Consider the following 21,559-nt stretch of genomic DNA (forward strand, 5'->3'; position numbering starts at 1 on the left):
CAAATGGCGGCGGGTGCTTTGGCTTGAAGTTGAAAGGCACTACTTACTGCAAATGGTGGTTTGGGTGCTTTGGCTTGAAGTTAAAAAGCACTACTGCAAATGCACTTACTTCCTGTTTGCACTGTATATTGATTTTAGATAAAACGCTACCACTTATGGCTGTGATTTTTGGCCATCTTACTCAGTCCCCCTCTGCTCAGCAGGTGCAGAGAATTCTTCCCATCAATGAAAAAAGTGTTATTAGTGTTTAAAAAATGTTGAGAATCTCTCTCCTGTCAATCACGCCATGAAGGCCACAACTTTTCCGGGGGGAGGGGTTATAAACCCAGATGTGTGGGTGTGGCTCAGTCTCTGCATGATGGGGGAGGGGGAGGTCACAACTCTGACTGAGCTGTGAATCAACTGAACACACTGAATGTCTACTGAACTGTGAGTTTGGTGTTTTGTGTGGTTTTACGGTGGTTTCATCCTGCATGAAATGGTATGAAGCTGCATTTGAATTTGGTGGCCTTGCACCCTGCTTGAAATGGAATGCAACTGCACTTGAATTTGGTGGCCTTGCACCCTGCTTGAAGTGGAATGAAACTGCACTTGAATTTGGCGGCCTTGCATCCCGCTTGAAGTGGTATGAAACTACACTTGAATTTGGCGACCTTGCATGCTGCTTGAAGTGGTATGAAACTGCGCTGAATTTGGTGGCCTTGGATCCAGCTTGAAGTGGTATGAAACTGCACTTGAATTTGGTGGCCTTGCACCCTGCTTGAAATGGAATTTCAAGGAATAGCCATGAGTCAACTACCGTGAGCGAGCTGCCAGCAGATCAAGCTTGAGAGACTGAGCTGCCACCCCAGGAACCCACACCAGCATTCCAGAAAGCCCCCCCACTGGCCACCAATATTGGAATTGGTGGAGAGGTGGAATATTGCGTCGGGGGGACCAGCCCTCCCGTGTTAACACTTCGTCTAGTAGAATATAAAAACGTGGATGTAATGTTGAGTGTTTTTAAGGCACTGGTCAGACCATATTGGAGGTAGGGTGTGCTGGCGTTGGAGGGGTCCAGAGGAGATTTACGAGAATTATCGCAGGAATGATTGGGTTAACATACGAGCCGTTGACATCACTGAGCCTGTACTTGTTGGAGTTTAGTAGGATGAAGGGGAACCTCATTGAAACTTACCAAATAGTGAAAGGCCCGGATAGAAAGGATGTTTCTACTAGTGGGATAGTCTAGGACTAGAGGTCATAGCCTCAGAATAAAAGGATGTTCCTTTAGGAAGATGAGGAGGAATTTCTTTAGTCAGAGGGTGGTGAATCTGTGGAATTCATTACCACAGAAGGCTGTGGAGGCCAAGTCAATGGATATTTTTAAGGCACAAATTAATAGGTTCTTGATTCAAAGGTCAGTTTATTGTCACGTATAAATTAAGATACAGTGAAACTCGAATTACCATTACCATACAGACATACTAAAATAAATTAACAAGACACACAACTACATAAAAGTTGACATAAACATCCACCACAGTGGTTTCCCCACATTCTTCACAGTGACCAAGGCAATAAAATCCAACCTTCTTCCTCTTTATTATCCCACGGTCGGGGCAGTCGAACCAATCGCAGTCGGGGCGATCGAAGCTCCTGCAGCCGGCAATCGAAGCTCCCCGGCTTGGAGCTCCCGAAGTCGGTCTCTAACCAGGAGCCATCAGCTCCACGATGTTAAAGTCCGCAGGCCCCCGCGGTTGGAGCTCCCGAAGTCGGTCCCCAGCAAAGGCCGCCAGCTGCGCGATGTTAGGCTACAGAGCGGACGGAGATATGATACGGAATAAAATCGCATCTCCGTCGAGGTAAGAGGTTAAGCCCCCCCCCCCCCCCCCATCACATAAAACAAGCTAAAGCACACCAAAACATACATTTAAAGCATACTATAAAAACAAAGTAGGAAGGGACAGACTGTTGACTGCTGGCGCCACCCAGTGATTAGCATGGGTGTCAGTGGTTACAGAAGCCAATTAATCAACAAACCTACAGGTCTTGAGTGTAGGAGGACACCGAGCACCCAGAGAAAACCAGACGTACAAATTTGTGGGTTAATTGGCTTAGTACGTGTAAATTGTCCCTAGTGTGTATGCTCATTATCAACCATAAGGAAATGTGTGGAGGAGTATATTCCCATGAAAACCACCCAAGTGTTCCCTAACCAGAAGCTTCGGATGAACCAAGAGGTCAGTGTTCTTCTGAGGATCAGATCTTGGGCATTCAAGTTTGGCGACACAGAGCAATACATGAAGCCCAGTTATGACCTTGATAAGGCCATCAAAAAGGTTAAAAGGGAGTTTTGCTCTACACTTCTTACAAGGCAAAACCTTGGGGCAGCTCCAGAGACAGTGAAGCATCACTCTCAGACAAGCTCAATGCGTTCCACACATGCTTTGATAAGGAGAACGCTGATGTGCCTTCCGCTTACCCCCACAGCCCCTAATAGTGTTATAATCTCAGTCACAGAAGCCAATGTCAGAAGATTCTTCAGGAGGGTGAACCTTCGGAAACTGTTTGGATCTGTTGGTGTACCTGGTCATGTTCTTAAAACCTGTGCAACCCAACTGGCTGAAGTTTTTGGCGTCATCTTCAACTTCTCATTACTGAGGTTTGAGGCTCCCACCTGCATTAAAACGGCACCAATAATGCCAGAGCCCAAGAAGTGCACGGTGATGTGCCTCAATAACTACCTATTAGTGGCACTAACGTAATGAGGTGCTTTGAGAGGTTGATTATGGTGCATATCAGCTCCTACCTCAAGAAACTGGACCCACTACAATTTACGAACCGCCACAACAGGTCAATGGAGGATGCATTCTCACTGGCTCTCCACTGCAACATTTAGACAATAAAATTACATCATCAGGCTGTTGTTTATAGACCACAGCTTGGCATTCAATGCCATCAGCCCCTCCAAACTGGTTATCAAGCTCACGGAAGTGGGTCTCTGTGCATCCCTCTACAACTGGATCCACGATTTCCTCATCAATAGACCACAATCTGTACAAGTTGGCAGCAACACTTCGTCCTCAATAACCATCAGCATAGCACCTCATGGTTGCGCTGTCTTCCCCTTGCTCTATACTCCAGACTGTGCAGCCCGACACGGGTCCAATTCAATTTTCTAATTTGCTGACGACACCACTGTTATTGAACAAATCACAGACGATGAGTCAGAGTATAGGAGGGAGATCAATCGACGGACAAATGGTGTCCAAACAACAACCTTGCTCTCAATGTCAGTAAAAGCAAGGAACTGATTGGACTTTGGAAGAGGAAGGTGGAGGATGCACAAACCTGCCTTCATCACAGGACAGTAGTGGAGAGAGCCATAAACTTCAACTTCCAAATCGCTTAATATCTATCCTGGATCCAACAAATTGATACTAGAATTAAATGTCGACAAAACGAAGGAGATGGTTGTCGACTTCAGGAGGGCGCAGCCAAAGCATACACCCCTCAACATCAGTGGCACTGCAGTGGAGAGAGTGGAGAGCATAAAGTTCCTCGGTGTGCAAATTACAGACAGCCTCACCTGGTCCAGGAACACCACTTGGACCGTCAAACGGGCCCATCAGCGACTGCACTTCCTGAGGAAACTAAAACAGGCCTCACTCCCCACCAACATCCTCAGGACTTTCTACAGGGGTACGGTGGAGTCTGTACTCACGTACTGCATAAATACGTGGTACTCCACCTGCAACTGCTCGGACAGGAAGGCTCTGCAGAGGGTAGTGAGGGGAGCAGAGAGGATCATTGGCGTCTCTCTACCCTCGGTACAAGAACTGTTCCAGAGCCGCTGTCTGAAAAAAGCTCAGAGAATTGCTAAGGACAAACTGCACCCCCTCCACATACACCTGGATCTCCTGCCATCAGGCAAGAGATATCAAAGCATCAAAGCCCGGACTACAAGACTGCTAAACAGCTTCCTACCACTGGCTGTGAGGCTGCTAAACAGTCACTCTGTACTCACAGTCACTTGATTCTGTGGCTGGCACTGGCCACTTTAATAACTGGCACTGGCCACTTTAATAACTGGCACTGGCCACTCAAATCAGCTGCCCCGGACATTTTTATGATTGGTTTATTGTATTTTAACGTTGTGTTTTACCTGCTTTTAACTATTTATTTATACTGTTCCATCAGGGACTGGATTGTTTTTAGTGTTATTATGTGTGAAACGTTTTAAATTTCATGTGCGATGCTCCGCTATTCCCTGGGAAACGTCTTTTCATTTTGCACTGTACAACTGTTGCTTGCAAGATGACAATAAAGGTTGATTTGATTTGATTTGATTTGGAAGCCCATCAACGCTTCTACTTCCTTAGGAGATTTGGTACATCAATGAATACTTTCTTGAAGTTCTACAGGGGTAGAGCTTTGATTGGTTGCATCAAAGCCTAGTTCAGCAACTCAAACGCCCAGGAACAAAGAAAATTGCAAAAAGTGAACACTGTCCAGTCCATCACGAGTACTGACCTCCCCACCATCGAAGGGATCAACCAGAGTCGCTGCCTCAAAAAGGGAGCCAACATGATCAGAGACCCACACCTCCCTGGCCACACTCATTGAACAGGAAGGTATAGGAGCCTGAAAACAGTAACATCCGTGTTCAGGAGCAGCTTCTTCCCTACAACCAACAGTACAGCCTCCAATTAAGCTCCGAACTACATAGACGTTTATATATTATATATAAATATATTTTTTATTTATTTATGGCATTTACAAAATACTGTTTACATATCTATTGTGCTGGTGCAAGTAAGAATTTATGTTCCAATTTAGGACATATGACAATAAAATACTCTAGACTTGGTGGCAGTACCTCCTACCTTACAGTAGCAGTAAGAAGAGGGCATGGTATGGATGGTGGGGATCCTTGATGATATGTGCTGCTTTCTTGAGGTAACACCTCGTGTAGCTGCTTTTGATGGTGGGGTGGTATGTGTCTATAAAGGTCTGGGCCAAGTACATCATTCCCCAAATGCCTCCTGCGTTCCTGCATATTGGAATTGCTGTACCAGGCCATGATGCAACTAGTCAGGATACATTCTATAGTGCATATGTAGAGTGATATGCCAAATCTCTGTAAAATTCAAATAAAGGAGGTGCAGGCACACCTGCCTTACAATTACATCGTAATGTGCTGGCCCTAGGACGTCGTTCAAAATGTTAACATTCAGCAATTTAAAACTGCTTCTCCACCATGGAGCCAACAATGAAAAGCAATGAGAGAATGCGAGGGAGTTGGATTGACATCAGCAGAGTCAGACATTGCACTGCAGGAGAAAGGTTTTAATGAGGCAGTGTGAGGGCGCTGGATTAACACCAGTGGAGACAGTAAGTGTCATAGGGCATTGGAGGAGATTTTTAACAACTTCATATTGCCCTAATAGCTTCTCTTAATATAGGTCACCATAAAGGATGAAAATCAAGTTTCGTCAAGAGTGTTTAATTGTCAAATGCACCAAGGAACAATGAAATTCTGACTTGTAAACAGAGTACTGATAGATAACATTTTAAACAAAATCAATAAATAAAAAGTTATTGTCAAACACACAACATCCTTAGCACAACCAAGACAGTTTATAGTTTAGTTGGTATTTCTCGTGTTCAGGAGTCTGATGACTGACACAAAATGCTGGAGTAACTCAGCAGGCCAGGAAGCATCTCTGGAGAGAAGGAATGGGTGACGTTTCAGGATGAGACCCTTCTCTCCAGAGATGCTGCATGTCCTGCTGAGTTACTCAAGCATTTGTGTCTATCTTCACTATAAACCAGCACCTGCAGTTCCTTGCTACACACGGAGTCTGATGACTGTTGGGAACCTGGAGGTTACGATTTTCAGATGCAGCTTCTTCTTGCGAATGAAACATAAACCAAAGGAATAGTTAGATCTCAAGCTGGGTGTTGAGCAGCCAGGTTGTTGATTCTGCGTCAATGTCTGCCAGGTGCTGAGCTCCATTTGGTGGAGGTAGAGCAGGCACCCAGAGATTACATGGTTGGCTGTCTGTTGTTCAGATGCATGTAACTTACCAACAGCAGGAGTGAACTGAGAGTATCACCGAGTTGGCATGGAACCTTTTAAGGCAGTGCTTCCTATAGATCCCTTCAACAGCAGGGAAATCAGTGTCGATGGACAAGACAATGTTCACCACTTTTCACAATTTCCTTCACTCCTATCCATTCAAGTGGCCCAGTCAGGCCACCGTGCAGCTAAAATGCTCACATTGCTTCAAAGCATCAGCATGTGCTTTGGCTGATTGGGGAAATGGGCAAGGAGAAAGCTCGCAGACTGGTCACTGGGCCACCTTCCCCCTCCTCAGTCGACATCATCCCACCCTCAGTCGACGACGGCGGCGGTCCCCTCCCCTCCTCCTTGGTGGCACCTCTCCCATCTCAGTCGACGGCGGCCCCTCTCCTCCTCAGCCAACAGCGGCGAACTCCCTCCTTAGTGGACGACTCCCCTCCTCAGTAGACGGCAGCCCCCTCCTCCTCCTCCTTCTTCTCAGTCAACAGTGGTGGCCAAAGCTCCTCTATAATCTTTGGTGGTGGCCCCTCTCCTCCTCTATCAACATGGCGCCCCCTCTCTTTAGTAGACAAGGGTCGGCCTTCCTCCTCAGTCAGTGGCCTTCCTCCTCAGTCAGTGGCCCTCCTCCTCAGTCAGTGGCCCTCCTCCTCAGTCAGTGGCCCTCCTCCTCAGTCAGTGGCCCTCCTCCTCAGTCAGTGGCCCTCCTCCTCAGTCAGTGGCCCTCCTCCTCAGTCAGTGGCCCTCCTCCTCAGTCAGTGGCCCTCCTCCTCAGTCAGTGGCCCTCCTCCTCAGTCAGTGGCCCTCCTCCTCAGCACATAGCCCCTGCCCCGCGCAAACCGCCTCCCTCGTTTAAAATAACATAGGCTTGTTTGCTTGACACCAAAGATACTAGAGGAGCGAGCACCTTTGCTTGACAACGATGGGCGGAATGACGTAGAGGTCCGCCGGCGTACAAATATTAACATACGTGGTGACGTTTCCGCGAGCCCGCCTCTGGCTGGTGGAGCGGATTTTACCCGCCAGATATGTTAATCAGCGGCGACACGTGACCCGACGTTTGGCGCGAAAGAGTGAAGCCGGGAGAGAACAGCCATGGCGGACGAGCCGGCTCTGAGGGAGGCGCAGCGAGAGTACCTGGACTTCCTGGACGATGAGGTGGGCTATGGGGCAAAGGGCGGGCAGAGGGACCTGGATTGCCCTGTGGTGAAGGGAGCGGGGTGGAAGCAGAAACAGCCGTAATTGGTTGACTGGTGGAGTGGACCCCCTCGCACAAGGTGCGGATGTCCGATGGGGGAGGGGATCTGGGAGAGGGGAACAGGGGGGGGGGGATGGGGCGAGGGGTATGGGGAGGAGAGAGAGGGGGTGGGGAGGGGAGAGGGGGATGGGGAGAGGGGAATGGGGAGGGGAGAGGGGGGGGGGCTGGGAAGAGGAGGAGGGGGAGGGAAGAGAAGGAGGGGGGAGGGGTATGGGGAGGGAGAGGGGGCTGGGGAGGGGAGAGGAGGATGGTGGAGGAAGAGAAGGGGATGAGGGGGTGGGTAGAGAAGGAAGTGAGGGGGGAGAGGGATCTGAATTGATGAATTCTGTGATCAGTTTGAGGGTGGTGCTGGGGATCTTTATAAGCCAAGGGAACATGGTCAGTGTCCTTACGGTTGTCACACTGTATGCAATGTACACAGCACAGATACAGGCCTCGTAAACCAGCATCTGCAGTTCCTTGTATAAGAAGGAACTGCAAATGCTGGTTTAAACCGAAGACAGACACAAAAAACTGGAGTAACTCAGTGGGACAGGCCGCATATCAGGAGAGAAGGAATGGGAGACGTTTCAGGTGGAGACTCGGGTTCGGATCTGAAGAAGGTCCTCGACCTGAAACGTCACCCATTCCTTCTCTCCAGAGATGCTGCCTGTCCTGCTGTGTTACTCCAACTTTTTGTGTCTACCTGCAGTTCCTGGTTTAGTCTCCTTTAGCCAACTCCTCCCAACAGAGTAGACAAAAAATGGTGAAGTAAGTCAGCGAGTCAGGCAGCATCTCTCTAAACAAGGAATAGGTGACGTTTCCGGTCAAGACCTTTCTTCAGACTGGTGTCTAACAACAAGTTGCCAAACTAAGCTGGTCCCATTTGACCCATATCCTTCTAAACCTTTCCCATACATGAACCTGACCAAGTATCTTCTAAGCATTATAATTTTACCCAGCTACTACTTCCTCTGGCAGCTCATTCCACATACCCATCAATTGCCTCCCGGATCCCCTTTAAACTTGCCCCTCTCACTATTAAACTATATCCTTTAATCTAATGGGCCTGTCCCACTTCGGTGATTTTTCAGGCGACTCAAGTTGCCGGCACACGCCTGAAATACCGGCGACTGTCAAAGTGGAAATCACACACACGCAGCCAGACACACACACACAGGCAGGCGGACACACACAGGCAGGCGGACACACAATTCCTTAAGCTGGGGGAGCGCTGTCTGAGTGAAATTCACACTGTGCAAAGCCAAGGTGATATCGCGATGAACAGGTAGGTTGGCGCTGTAATTTTAAGACAGCTAAAGCACAGTGTACAGTAACTCCTTTAAAAGAGGGGGGAAGAAGGAGTGGAGACAACTTTAAAGAAGCCAGAGATACACGGCTGTGAAGCTCGATGCACATTAACATTACCGGTCAGTTATCCATGATTCTGAAAGCTACTGCTTACTGTTTTTTCACACATGTTGAAAATTTCAAATGGCGACCATAATGAGTCCGCGACTAGTTCACAGAATGTGGGAACTCGTCATGACCATGAAGGCGACTACCTGGCAACCACCTGCGAACATGTGGCGACCGCAGAGTCTCCTGCAGTCGCCTAAAAAGTCACCTAAGTGGGACAGGCCCATTAGACACTCCACTCATGTTAGAAGAAGCTGTGACCATTCAAAGTATCTATGCAAATACAAACCCTTAAGGGAAACCATTACTCCCATAATGTTTAAGAGATATTTGGACAGGTACATGGATCAAGTCAAGAGGGTTTTATTGTCATATGTCCCAGCTGGGACAATGAAATTCTTACTTGCTGCAGCACAACAGAATATGTAAACATAGTACATAACAGGAGAAAACAAGTTCAGTGTGTATATATACACATGCACACATAATAAATAAACAAATATAGTGCAATAATAATAATAGTCTTGTGGTTCAGAGCTTATTTGTCATTGTGTTTAATAGCTTGATGGCTGTAGGGAAGAAGCTATTTATTGAACCTGGATGTTACAGTTTTCAGGCTCCTGTACCTTCTTCCCGAAAGGATAGGTTTAGAGGGTCTGGGCCAAGCACAGTCAGTTGGGTCCAGTGTTGATGGGGGCATGTTGGTCGGTGTGGGCAAATTGCCCGAAGGGCCTGTTTCCATGCTGTATGCCTCTGACTCTAAAACAGACTGTCCAATCTCTCCTTGTAACTGAAGCCCACCATCCCAGCTACTTCCTTGTGAATGTTTTCTGAAGCCTCTCTAATATAATCACATGCATATCCTTGTCATTAGTCTCTGGTGATAAATGAAGGCCATTCAGACCCTTTGTCTATTCAATTATCATGCCTGTTGGTCAGACCACAACCTAAGGAATATGGTGGCCACAGCTGCTCGTGTTGTTCTGCCATTCAGTATCCTGGCTGATCTGATCTTGGCCCTGCATTTTCTGCTTGGTTTCCATTTCGCCTATTCTTGCTTGGCGATGAACAATTTTGGAACTACCCTTGGATCAACATCTCGGGTTCTGCCACACGCATCACACCAGTCAGTTAGTAGATGTAGTTGAAAGAGTCCATTACCATCTCTTGATCAGTAATGTGACAAGGTGTGCTTTGGGCATGTGTAGTGATCCTGTCACAGACTTGGAGCAGAAGATGGATGTTGTTTAATGAGGATAAAAATGGTTATTCTGGTTCTCTAAACTACTGCTGAGATTGCGAATTAACTATTGGTTGCACGAATAATTTATCTTTAAAATGTTTTTGCAGCAAGATCAGGGGATCTACCAAAGCAAAGTGAGGGACATGATCAGTGAAAACGTGTACCGGCTAATTGTCAACATTAATGACCTTCGAAGAAAGAATGAGAAAAGAGCACACCAGTAAGTATCTCGCAACAGTACATATGTTTGTTGGAATCTTACCCTCTCAAAGGCATCATTCTTAACCTAAGAAATTGGCCTTTGCAATCACCTCAGATATAAGGCTAGACTATATGGCAAGTTGGCTGAATAAATTGGGAAATTGCATGAAAGGTATGCTCTTCAATCACTAGACTTGTAACAAGCTCAACTGTCTAAAAGTGAACTTTAGGTGTTTTCAAATTCAGAAATGTACAAGCAGGAATTTGATTAAAAGGTAAAGACAATAAAACAATAAAGGATTCCCACGATATAAAGAGTCACAGGGTGATACAGTGTGGAAACGGGCCCATCGGTCCAACTTACCCGCCAGGCAACATGTCCCAGCTACACTAGTCCCACCTGGCCGCATTTGGTCCATATCACTCCAAATCTGTCCTATCCACGTACCTGTCAAACTGATTCGTAAATGTTGGGATAGTCCCTGCTCTGGCAGCTTGTTCCATACACCCACCACCCTTTATATGAAAAAGTTACCCTTCAGATTCCTATTAAATCATTTCCCCTTCACCTTGAACCTATGTCCTCTGGTCTTCGATTCACCTCTTCAGGGCAAGAGTCTCTGCATCTACCCAATAGATTTCCCTCATAATCTTATACACCTCTATACGATCACCCCTCATCCTCCTGCGCTCCAAGGAGTAGAGTCCCAGCCTACTCAACCTTTCCCTTTCACTCACATCCTCTTGTCCTGGCAACATTCTCATTAATCTTCTCTCTACCTGTTCCAGCTTGTCAACATACTTCCTATAACACGGTGCCCAGAACTGAGCACAATACTCTAAATGCCAACGTCTTGTACAACTGCAACATGACCTCCCAACTTCTATACCCAAGGGAAAGATAAGGAAAAGAACAGTGAAGACGTCCTTTACAACAAAGGCAGGAGTAGTTATAATGTGAATAGGGGATTCCACATTTCCTTATCTCATGTAGAGAGAGGCCACTTCAACCTATTGAGTCCTGTGCCGGTTCACAAAATAATACTTTTATCCAACTCCTTTTCCACTTGTAACCATCAGGCTAGTCATTACTCAGAACTTCCTTATGTTGTTAGTATGCTGCCCACTGAATATTATATTGACTTATCTGTTGTGTTGCTACAAATGTGTTTTGGGGCATATGATAATAAATCACACTTTACAATTTTCGCATTCCCATCAACCCCCCCCCCCCATCTTCCTGCAGTCGATCTCAGGACACTCATTCCTTTTTTTCCCTGCATCCACTCCCACCGCTACTGCCATCTTTACTTTAATGCAAAAACTGGTGTTCCTTTTCAAATTTTAAAAGGTTGATCCTCAAAATAGCTGGCTAGCTCTGTCTTATCCTTCCCTCACAGGCTACTGAACAACTCTTTTGAGGAGCTCTTGGCCTTCCAGAGAGCTCTGAAGGACTTTGTTGCCTCCATTGATGCCACATATGCCAAGCAATTTGAGGACTTCTACATTGGCCTGGAAGGCAGCTTTGGCTCCAAGCATGTCAGCCCACGAACCTTGACCTCGCGTTTCCTCAGCAATATTGTCTGCGTGGAGGGAATCGTAATCAAATGTGAGTCTTTGTTTGTCTTGATGGGACCGTGTGGAGTGGCGTCTGGCTGCCTCATCTAGAAGATGTTATGTGTCTGTCCGCTGACTTTACAGCCACTACAGAGAAAGGGTTCAAAAAATGCTGGAGTAACTCAGAGGGACAGGTATCATCTCTGGAAAGAATGAAGGGTCTCGACCCGAAACATCACCCATTCCTTTTCTCCAGAGATGCTGCCTGTCCCACTGAGTTACTCTGGCATTTAGTGTCCTTCGGTGTAAACCAACATCTCAAATTCCTTCCTACACAGTGAAGCTGTTCCTTGATTCGCAATCTTCCCTGAATTCATTTCTTGGGTCTCTGCCATGAAGGGTTTCTTTTAGATGGTGATGGTGCTTGAGTCAAGGCTGCATGGGAGCTGCATGGATCAACTGAGAAAGATTTAGCTCATATTCTGTTAATCTCTGTCTTGCCTTTGATTACCAAGGCTAGCGCTGTCTCGTTGAATATTAGCCATTTTTCATGAAAAGTCAGTCTCATGGCTACACATATATAATTCTAATTTCTTTTAATTAGGCACAGCTATTTCTCCTCTTCTATTTTATCCTGGTCTTTCACTCTGTTGTCACTGCACTTCATTCTACTGACGAGTTGGATTGTTCTCTATGCGCACGTTGACAGACACATGGTTGCTATTTGTCGTTAATGTCAAATGTGTTTAATTGTCAAATGCTCTGGGACTGGAATAATGCAATTCTTATTTGCTAAAGCTTTACAGGCGTATTAAACACAACAACACAACAAATAAATATGAACCTAGTTATGTTGGTGGATAGACGTTTCTTCAGCTTGCAATGAGTCCTTCGGGATGTCGGTGTGGAAATGGGCCCTTCGGCCTAACTTGTCACTGCCTGCCTCTGAGTTATTGTACTAAAGCAATTTGAATATTTGAATGCCTTGGTTCAATTGCGCCAGTGTAAATTCCTGTTGGTATTTTTTGTATTTACTGTTATTTCTCTTGGGACTTGTAGGTTCATTGGTACGTCCAAAGATTGTTCGAAGTGTCCACTATTGTCCTGCCACAAAGAAGACTATTGAACGCAAGTACACAGATATGACTTCCTTCGATGCTTTCCCTTCCAGCGCCATCTATCCAACGAAGGTGAGGTTCCTGAGTGGGTTGTCCTGTTTTCTTAACTAAGTGCATAGTTCCCTGAGAATGGTGACATGGGTAGACAGGGTGGTGAAGAAGGTGGTGGTACTAGTTTCAAGGTTTCAAGGTCAGTTTATTGTCACATGTACCAATTAAGGTACAGTGAAATTTGAGTTGCCGTACAGCCATACTAAGTGGAAAGCAACAAGACACACAACCACATAAGTTACCATAAACATCCACCACAGTGGATTCCACATTCCTCACTGTGATGGAAGGCAATAAAGTTCAATCCTCTTCATCTTTGTTCCCCTGTGGTTGGGGCAGTCAAACCATCTGCAGTCGGGGCGATCAAAGACCCTGTAGCCGACGATCGAACCCCCCGTCAGGGTGATCGATACTCCCGCGTCTGGGCGGTAGAAAATCTCTCCGCGGCATGGAGCTCCCGAATCGGCTTCCTACCAGAGACCACGGGCTTCACGATGTTGAAGTCCACAGGCCCGGCGGTTGGAGCCTAGATCCCTGGTAAAGGGATCGCAAGCTCCGCGATGTTAAAGTTCCACAGACTCCCGCGGCTTGGAGCGCCGGCCGGTCTCCAGGAAAGGCCGCCAACTCCACGATGTTCAGCTGCGGTGTGGACTGATATACGATACGGGAAAAAATTGCATCTCTGTCGAGGTACAAAAATCCTTCAAACCCCCCCCAACCCGCCACATAAAACAGACCAAGGAACACCAAAACATACTTTTTAACACATACTAAAAATAACAAAAAAGAAAGGACAGACAGACTGTCGGCGAGGCAGCCACTGCTGGTGGCGCCACCCTGTGTTTGCTGTTGGACTGTTGAGTTCCACTGTCTGTATAACTCGTTATAACCTACCACGCAGCCAACAATGGACCATTGTGGGCTCCAAATTTACGTGATCAACATTGTTTTTCACTTCCCCCGACTCTCAGTCTAAAGAAGTATCTCGACCCGAAATGTCATCTATTCCTGGCCGGCTGAGTTACTCCAGCTTTTTGAGTCAATCATTGGTGAAGATGGTGTTCGTCATGCTCGTCTTCTTTGTTCAGGGCATTGAGTACTTGAGTCAGGACATTATGTAGCAACGGTACAAGGTTTTGGTGAGACCACACTTGGGGGCATTGAGCGCAGTTCTGGATAGTTCTAGCTATAGGATGGTTGCTATTAAACTGGAAAAGGTGCAGAAATATTCACTGGTATAATACTCAGTTGACGGCATACTAACAACATAAGGAATTTCGATTTCCTCTGATGCACAGTCTGAAGAAGGGTCTCGACCCCAAAAGTCACCTGCTCCTTTTCTCCAGAGATGCTGTCTGACCCGCGGAGTTGCTCTTTTTCCCTTAACACACCTGTAAAATTCTCTTTGAATTCTCCTTAATCTTAACTGCCAGAGCGATCTCATGCCTGCTTTTTGCTCTCTTGATTTCATTCTTAAGTATTCTCAATTACCTAGACTCCTCCAGGGACATACTTGATCCTCGCTGCATATACCAGGCCCATGTCATTTTCCTGGCAAGAGCTTCGGTTTGCTTCTTCATCCAGGGTGTCTTGCTCCTCCCTGTCTTGCCCTTAGCTCTAATGGAAACATGCATACATTGAACTCACCGCAAGAAATGCAACACCTGTCCCTTCACCTCCCCCCTCGACTCCATTCAAGGTCCCAAGCAATCGTTCCAGGTGCGACAAAGGTTCACCTGTATCTCCCCCAACCTCATCTACTGCATCCGCTGCTCTAGATGTCAGCTGATTTACATCGGTGAGACCAAGCGTAGGTTGGGCGATCGTTTTGCCGAACACCTCCGCTCAGTCCGCAATAACCTACCTGACCTCCCGGTGGCTCAGCACTTCAACCCCCCCTCCCATTCCCAATCCGACCTCTCTGTCCTGGGTCTCCTCCATTGCCAGAGTGAGCAACAGCGGAAATTGGAGGAACAGCACCTCATATTCCGTCTGGGGACCTTGCGTCCTTATGGCATTAACATTGAATTCTCCCAATTTGGCTAGCCCTTGCTGTCTCTTCCCCTTCCTTAACCCTCTAGCTGTCTCCTCCCACCCTCCCATCCGCCCGCCCTCGGGCTCCTCCTCCTCCTTCCCTTTTCCTTCTTTCTTTCCATCCCCCATCAGTCTGAAGAAGGGTTTCGGCCCGAAACGTCGCCTATTTCCTTCGCTCCATAGATGCTGCTGCACCCGCTGAGTTTCCCCAGCAATTTTGTGTACCTTCGATATTCCAGCATCTGCAGTTCCCTTTTGAATACATTGAACTCTCATTTGGTGCACTTATAAAAGCCTCCCACTTTATGGATGTCCCTTTGTCTGCAATATTATCAAATATTATTGAATATTATCAAATGTGACCTTGCCCCAATTTAGAACTTTTAACTTGTGGACAAGCCCTATTCTTTTCCATGACTATTTTAAAGCCTAATGGAACAGTGATCATTGGGCCCAAAGTGCTTACCCTTGATGCTTCAGTCATTTGCCATATCCTATTTCGCGACAGTAGATCAAGCTGTGCTCTCTCCTTTATATGTCCTCTTTTTATTGCATGAGGAAATTTCCTATTTGCACTTAATAAATTCCAACCCTTCTCTTCAGGCAATATGGTATTTTCAATCTATATTAGGAAGCTATGATAATAGTCCTATTATTTCTGGCAGCTGTCGGCAATCTCCTAGCATATTTGTTCCCCTGATTCCTGTTGATTCTTTGGCCTGTACTACAATCCCAACAAAGTGATCATTCCATTTTTATTCCATATCTCCATCCGTAAAGCCTCACTGGAGAATCCCCCAGTAATGTAATCGGGGACTACTTCCATGATGTTCTCCTTAATAAAGCAAATTCCCCTCTCCTCTTAGCCCCATCTCTAACTTGCCGTTAGCACCTGTACCCTTGAACATTAAGCTGCCAGCCTTTCCCTTCCCTTGGCCAGGCTTCTGGAATAGCTATAACGTCCCTGTCCCATGTACCTTTCCACACCATGATTTCATCTGCCTTGCCTATCGGGTGTCTTGCATTGAAATAAATGCATTTTAAGCCAGCGTTTTCCTTGCTCTCTGCCATAATCTAATTTAAACCCTTCCTAGTAGCAGTTGCAAACTTGGTCCCTCTGTTCAGAACTAATCCATCCCTTTTGTGCAGTTTAGCTCTGGCCCAGGTGCTCGCTATGATCTAAAAACATGAACCCCTTCCTCCAACTAGCTCCCCATCCAGGTATTCATCTGTCCCATCTTCCTACTCCTGCCCTCACTGCCACATAGCACTGGGGAGTAATTACTACCCATGATGTTCTGCTCTTTAACTTTGCCTTACTCCCAGTATTTATTTTACAGATCCCCATAGGTTTTCCTATCTACGTAATTTGTGCCAATGTGTACAACAACTTCTGGCTCCCACCCTCCCCCTTGGAAATGTTCTGCAGCCACTCTGGGGAGACATCCTGAGCCCTAGTATCAGGGAGGCAGCACACTACCCAGGAATCCCATTTGCAACCACAGAATTTTCTCTCTGCCCCCCCTAACTCAGACCACAGAACAGTACAGCATAAAAACAGGCCCAGAGGATATGCCGAGACCATTGTATGTGACAAATAAACTTGACTTGACTTGAGACCAACCCTTATCTGCCTGCACATAATCCATATCCCTCCATTCTCTGCACATCTAGATGCCATTCCAAAAGTCTGTTAAATGTCACTATCATAAATGCCCCCCACCCAGCAGCACGTTCCAGGCACTCGCAATCCTCTGTGTAAAAAAAAAAAAAAAAAAACCTTCCCCATCACATCTTAACTTTACCCTTCTCACCATAAAGCTATGCCCTCTAGTATTTGGGGGGGGGGGGGGGGGGGAAGGCTCTGCCTGTCTATCCTATCCATGCCTCTCATAATTGTATATACTTCTATTCAGTCTCCCTGTACTCTGGCATTCCAGAGAAATTGCTAATGAGTCTCCTATTACAGTCGTATGCTGTTTTATGGATGTTGATTGAAGGTTAAGTAAGATATTTGACATAAATGCTGTCCAAATATGTGCTTGGATTTTTTACATTCATCTCGACGAATGGGGTTTTGCCTTTAAAGTTTAATTTGAGCAATTCACGTCAAACAGGACAGTGCTCACCACTGTGGTATCACCCTGGCTTTTTGTGCTCCCTCTCGAGGACATGAACTGACACTTGCTAACTCAAGTGAGAATGCCTCATCCTGAGTCAGAGCTGACTATAATTTGTAGTTGTTAAAGGTCTTACCATTTCAACTGGGATTTTGCGAGTGTTCTTCTGTGCTTAAATTCCTCCTGATTTAGTTTAGTTTAGAGATACAGTGTGGAAACAATCCCTTCGGCCCACCGAGCCCCCGCCGACTAGCGTTCCCTGCACACTAACACTATCCTACACACATTTTACAACTTTACCGGGCCAATGAACCTACAAACCTGTATATCTTTGGAGTGGGTAGAAAGTGGAGCCAAATATGGTGTCAACCAGTATGGTGTCACCCGGAGAAAACTGACGCATGTACCGGGGGAGAACATACAAACTCCATACAGACAGCACCCATACTCTGGATCAAACCCAGCTCTCTGGCACCGTAAAGCAGGAACTTGCCACTGCGCTAGTGTTTCCTTTCTAGATCTCCGAATTCAGTAAACAATATTCCAACCACCAAAGTGCCACCTTCTGTACTCTTAAAGAGGGATTTGTTTCTGTTTGCTGGCTTTGGGCCAGTTTGTTTGCATAGGAAATTTTGGTCACAAGCCTACATAGAAGTATTTTTTTTCTCTCCCTACTCTCATGACCTTCCAACAACCAGTAAAACGAGAGCCTGTGGAATGACTGAGCCAATATGGTGTCAGCCTCTCCTTGACCCGGGGCGGAGCTGGGTATTTTGCTTATGTTTGTTGTGGTACAGAGGTTTCCTTGTTTTTATCAGACATAGAGCAGAATCACATGGAGAGTTTGCTGTTTGTCAGATTACTATAAAAGCCTGATTGTTGTAAGGCTGTTTGTTGGATGTTTTGGTTCACTTTATTATTATTGTTAAGTTTACTGAAATGTAGTGGAAGAGCTTTGTTTGCATGCTTTCCAGTCAAATCATACTATGCTATGGTACAATCAAACCATACACAAGTATGTTCAAAAGGGAACTGCAGATGCTGGAATATCGAAGGTACACAAAAATGCTGGAGAAACTCAGCGGGTGCAGCAGCATCTATGGAGCGAAGGAAATAGGCGACGTTTCGGGCCGAAACCCTTCTTCAGACTGATGGGGGGTGGGGGGGGGGGGGAGAAAGAAGGAAAAGGGGAGCTGTGTGTATAACAGGTTATGCAAAGAGAAAAATACCAGATTGCAGAATACACTCTAACGGCATTATAGCATTCTGGTTATGGAGGAAATGCAGGTTAAAAAAGGGCTGCAAGAGGTAGGTTGAGAGTTTGGGACTGCACCTCTTGGCTTATGAGAGGACTAGTCTGGTAACTACTAATAAAGTAGTACGGACGGCACTATAGCGCAGCGGTAGTTTCTGCCTTGCAATGTCAGTGACCCGGGTTTGATCCTGACTACCGGTGCTGTCTGTACGGGGTTTGCACGTTCTCCCCATCAACTGCGTGGGATTTCTCCAGGAGCACCTGTTTCCTCCCATACTCTAAATGCGTACAGGTTTGTAAGCTAATTGACTTTGATAAAATTATAGATTCTCCCTGGTGTGTAGGTTAGTGTTGGTGTGTAGGGATCCCTGGATGACGTGGAATCGATGGGCCGAAGGGCGTGTTTCTGCATTGTATATCAAAACTAAACTAAACAGCGGGGAAGAAGCTGTGCCTGAATCTGGAGCAATGAATTATGAAACGTGTTGGATGCAGGTTAAACAACCAGAATAACTTCTGACAGGTAATAATGTCATCCTTCTTCCCTCCAGGATGAGGAGAATAACCCCCTCGAGACAGAATTTGGGCTGTCTTTGTACAAAGACCACCAGACCATCACCATACAGGAGATGCCAGAGAAAGCTCCCGCGGGCCAGCTACCTCGCTCAGTGGACATTATCCTGGACAATGACCTTGTGGACGTGGTCAAGCCTGGTGACCGAGTGCAGGTCATTGGCACTTACCGCTGCCTGCCTGGCAAGAAAAACGGATACACCTCTGGGACATTCAGGTACAGTAGCATTGCAGACATTGCAACCTTGGGTTAAGTTTTTGCCTTCCATCACAGCGAGGAAGAGATGCGCTGTGATGGATGTTTGTGTAAATTGTGTTGTGTCTTGGTTCTTTCTTGTGTGTATGACTGCAGAAACAACATTTCATTTGAACCTCAATGAGGTTCAAATGACAAATAAAATTGTATTGTATTGTATTGTAACCTCGTGCAGTTTACCCTTGTTGAGGTATCTGGTTCTGGCCATTTAAAATTCACAACACAGATATGCGCATTTCCCATGGTAGTGGTATCAAATACAAGAAGGCATATGTTCATGGTGAGCGGAAGCAGTTATAAAAGCGATCTGCGGGATACCTTTTTTTTTGAAGTTGATATCTGGAACAGGCCACCAGAGGAGATGGTGGAAAAAAAAATACAATCATTACATTTAAGATGCATGTAAATTGAGAAGCATTTAAACAGAACACACTTAAACAGGCATAGCATAAAATGATATGTTCCAAATGAGGGTAGCTGCAGTTAGATTTTTAAAAGTTCGTAGCTTCAAGACCTGTTTCTGTGCTGCATAAATGATTCAGAGGTCATTCAGTACAACATGTACAATTTATGACAAATAAATTTGACTTTGACTTTGATGTGCTAACTGAAATTGTACTGTCCAGGTCTGTAGTCCTTTGTATCATTTTTGTCAGCCATACATCCAAATGTTGTTTAAATCTGATGAGGTTTTTTTGCTTCTGTCGTCTTTATAGGCAGTTTTCCAGACCATTACTGATTATTGGATGAAAACCTTCCCATCCTCCGAGTATTTCACCAATTAGTTTGTGTCTAAACCTGTTTTTTAACCAATATGCTGGGGGGGGGGGGGGGATTAGTGGTAGAGTGGACAGGGAAGAAGGTAATCAAATATTGCAACACGGCCTTGCTCAACTGGGCCATTGGGTTGAGGAATGGCAGATGCCTTTTAATGTATGTAGCTCTGAAAGTAGCAATGCAGATCGAGAGGGTGGGGAAGAAGCTCTTCTGTATGCTTGCCTTCATTGTTCAGGATATTGAATACTAAAGTTTGGCCACCATATTGCAACTGTACAATTCATTAATAAGGCTGTATTTGGTGTAATGTGTGTATTGTTCTGGTCGCCCAGCTATAGGAAAGATGTCATTAAACTGGAAGGCGTGCAAAGGTTAAGAGAGCAAGGGTGTCAGAGGTTATGGGGAGGAGGCAGGAGAATGGGGTTGACAGGGAAAAATAGATCAGCCATGATTTAATGGCGCAATAGACTCAATGAGCCGAAAGGCCTAATTCTGCTTCTATGTCTTCTGGTCTAAGAAGGATTTGAGGATGTTACAGGGTCTGAAAGGTTTGAGTTATAAGGAGAGGCTGGATAGGCTCAAGGCTTTTTCACTCGAGCATGGGGTTGAAGGGTGACCTTTTAGAGGTGCATAAAATCATGAGGGACATTAATAATATTAATAATATAGTGACAATTAAAATTGAATCTGAATCTGAATCTGAATCTAAGATGAAGAGCCAGTCTTTTCTCCATGGGTAGGGAGGGTCGAAGGAGAAAAGGATGTAAAATGGACCTGAGGGGCAACTGCTTCAGTGTTGCATGTATGGAATGAGCTGCTGGAGAAGGTAGTAGAGGCAGGTACAATTACAGCATTGAAAAGACATTTTGGGCAGATATGTGTATAGGAAAGGTTTGGAGGGATATGAGGCAGGCGCAGCCAAGTGTGATTAGCTTGGATCGGCAACTTGATCGACATGGACTAGTTGTCTGAAGTGCCAGTTTCTATGCTGTATGACTGTAGCTTCTCCATCTGCTGATACAAATGTACCAGATAGGAAGCTTCTTCTGGTGTCTTACTAGAACAATGTATGGTAAGTTCATGACAAGGATCCCCTGATTATTGGGAGGGAATTCCTCGCTAAGGTGGCTGTCCGTGAGATGAACCTTGCTGTGTTTCTCACTGTTCTGTCAAGAAAATCCTTTGATTAGCGAAGGAGAATGGTATAGTGGTGGCGGAGCCTGTGTAACTGTGAATGGTTTGATTTCTTCAGAACGATCCTGATTGCCTGCCATGTCAAATTGATGAGCAAGGAGGTGTCTCCCATGTTTTCTGCAGATGACGTGGCCAAAATCAAGAAGTTCAGCAAATCGCATTCAAAGGTAGGAAGAACTGAATGTGATGGTGAAGTGGGTGACGGCTAGCATGTATACTTGATAATGGCACAATAATACCACAGAGCAAATGCTTTAAACAAAACAGTGAAATTAATGTGTATGAAGGAACTGCAGACGCTGGCTTATACTGAAGATAGACACAAAATGCTGGAGTAACTCAACGGGTCAGGCAGCATCTCTAGAAAAGGAAGAGGCAATATTTTGGGTCAGAACCCTTCAGACATCCAATTGATGTTCCTTAAATAAAGAAACAGAAAATAACTGGAGTACTGTAATAT

The 21,559-nt window shown here is 45.8% G+C and overlaps 1 protein-coding gene and 1 long non-coding RNA gene across 2 annotated transcripts in view; one reads left to right on the forward strand and one right to left on the reverse strand.

The window, feature by feature from the left end:
• Positions 1-1,624: 1,624 nt before the first annotated feature.
• LOC116976318 lies at positions 1,625-13,454 on the reverse strand. Its single transcript, XR_004412927.1, has 3 exons — positions 13,375-13,454; positions 8,418-8,419; positions 1,625-1,638 (listed from the first exon to the last, which is right to left on the reverse strand). It is a non-coding gene; the product is annotated as an uncharacterized LOC116976318 (long non-coding RNA).
• Positions 7,088-21,559, forward strand: part of mcm3 (minichromosome maintenance complex component 3) — a 55,257-nt gene continuing 40,785 nt past the window's right edge. The window contains exons 1-6 of the mRNA XM_033026097.1: positions 7,088-7,222; positions 10,071-10,183; positions 11,565-11,773; positions 12,781-12,911; positions 18,851-19,089; positions 21,158-21,266. Coding sequence (XP_032881988.1) covers positions 7,160-7,222; positions 10,071-10,183; positions 11,565-11,773; positions 12,781-12,911; positions 18,851-19,089; positions 21,158-21,266 — 864 coding nt within the window. The 5' untranslated portion in view covers positions 7,088-7,159. The remainder of the gene's footprint in view (positions 7,223-10,070; positions 10,184-11,564; positions 11,774-12,780; positions 12,912-18,850; positions 19,090-21,157; positions 21,267-21,559) is intronic.

This window comes from Amblyraja radiata, chromosome 8, assembly GCF_010909765.2.
Source record: "Amblyraja radiata isolate CabotCenter1 chromosome 8, sAmbRad1.1.pri, whole genome shotgun sequence".
Lineage (NCBI taxonomy): Eukaryota > Metazoa > Chordata > Chondrichthyes > Rajiformes > Rajidae > Amblyraja > Amblyraja radiata.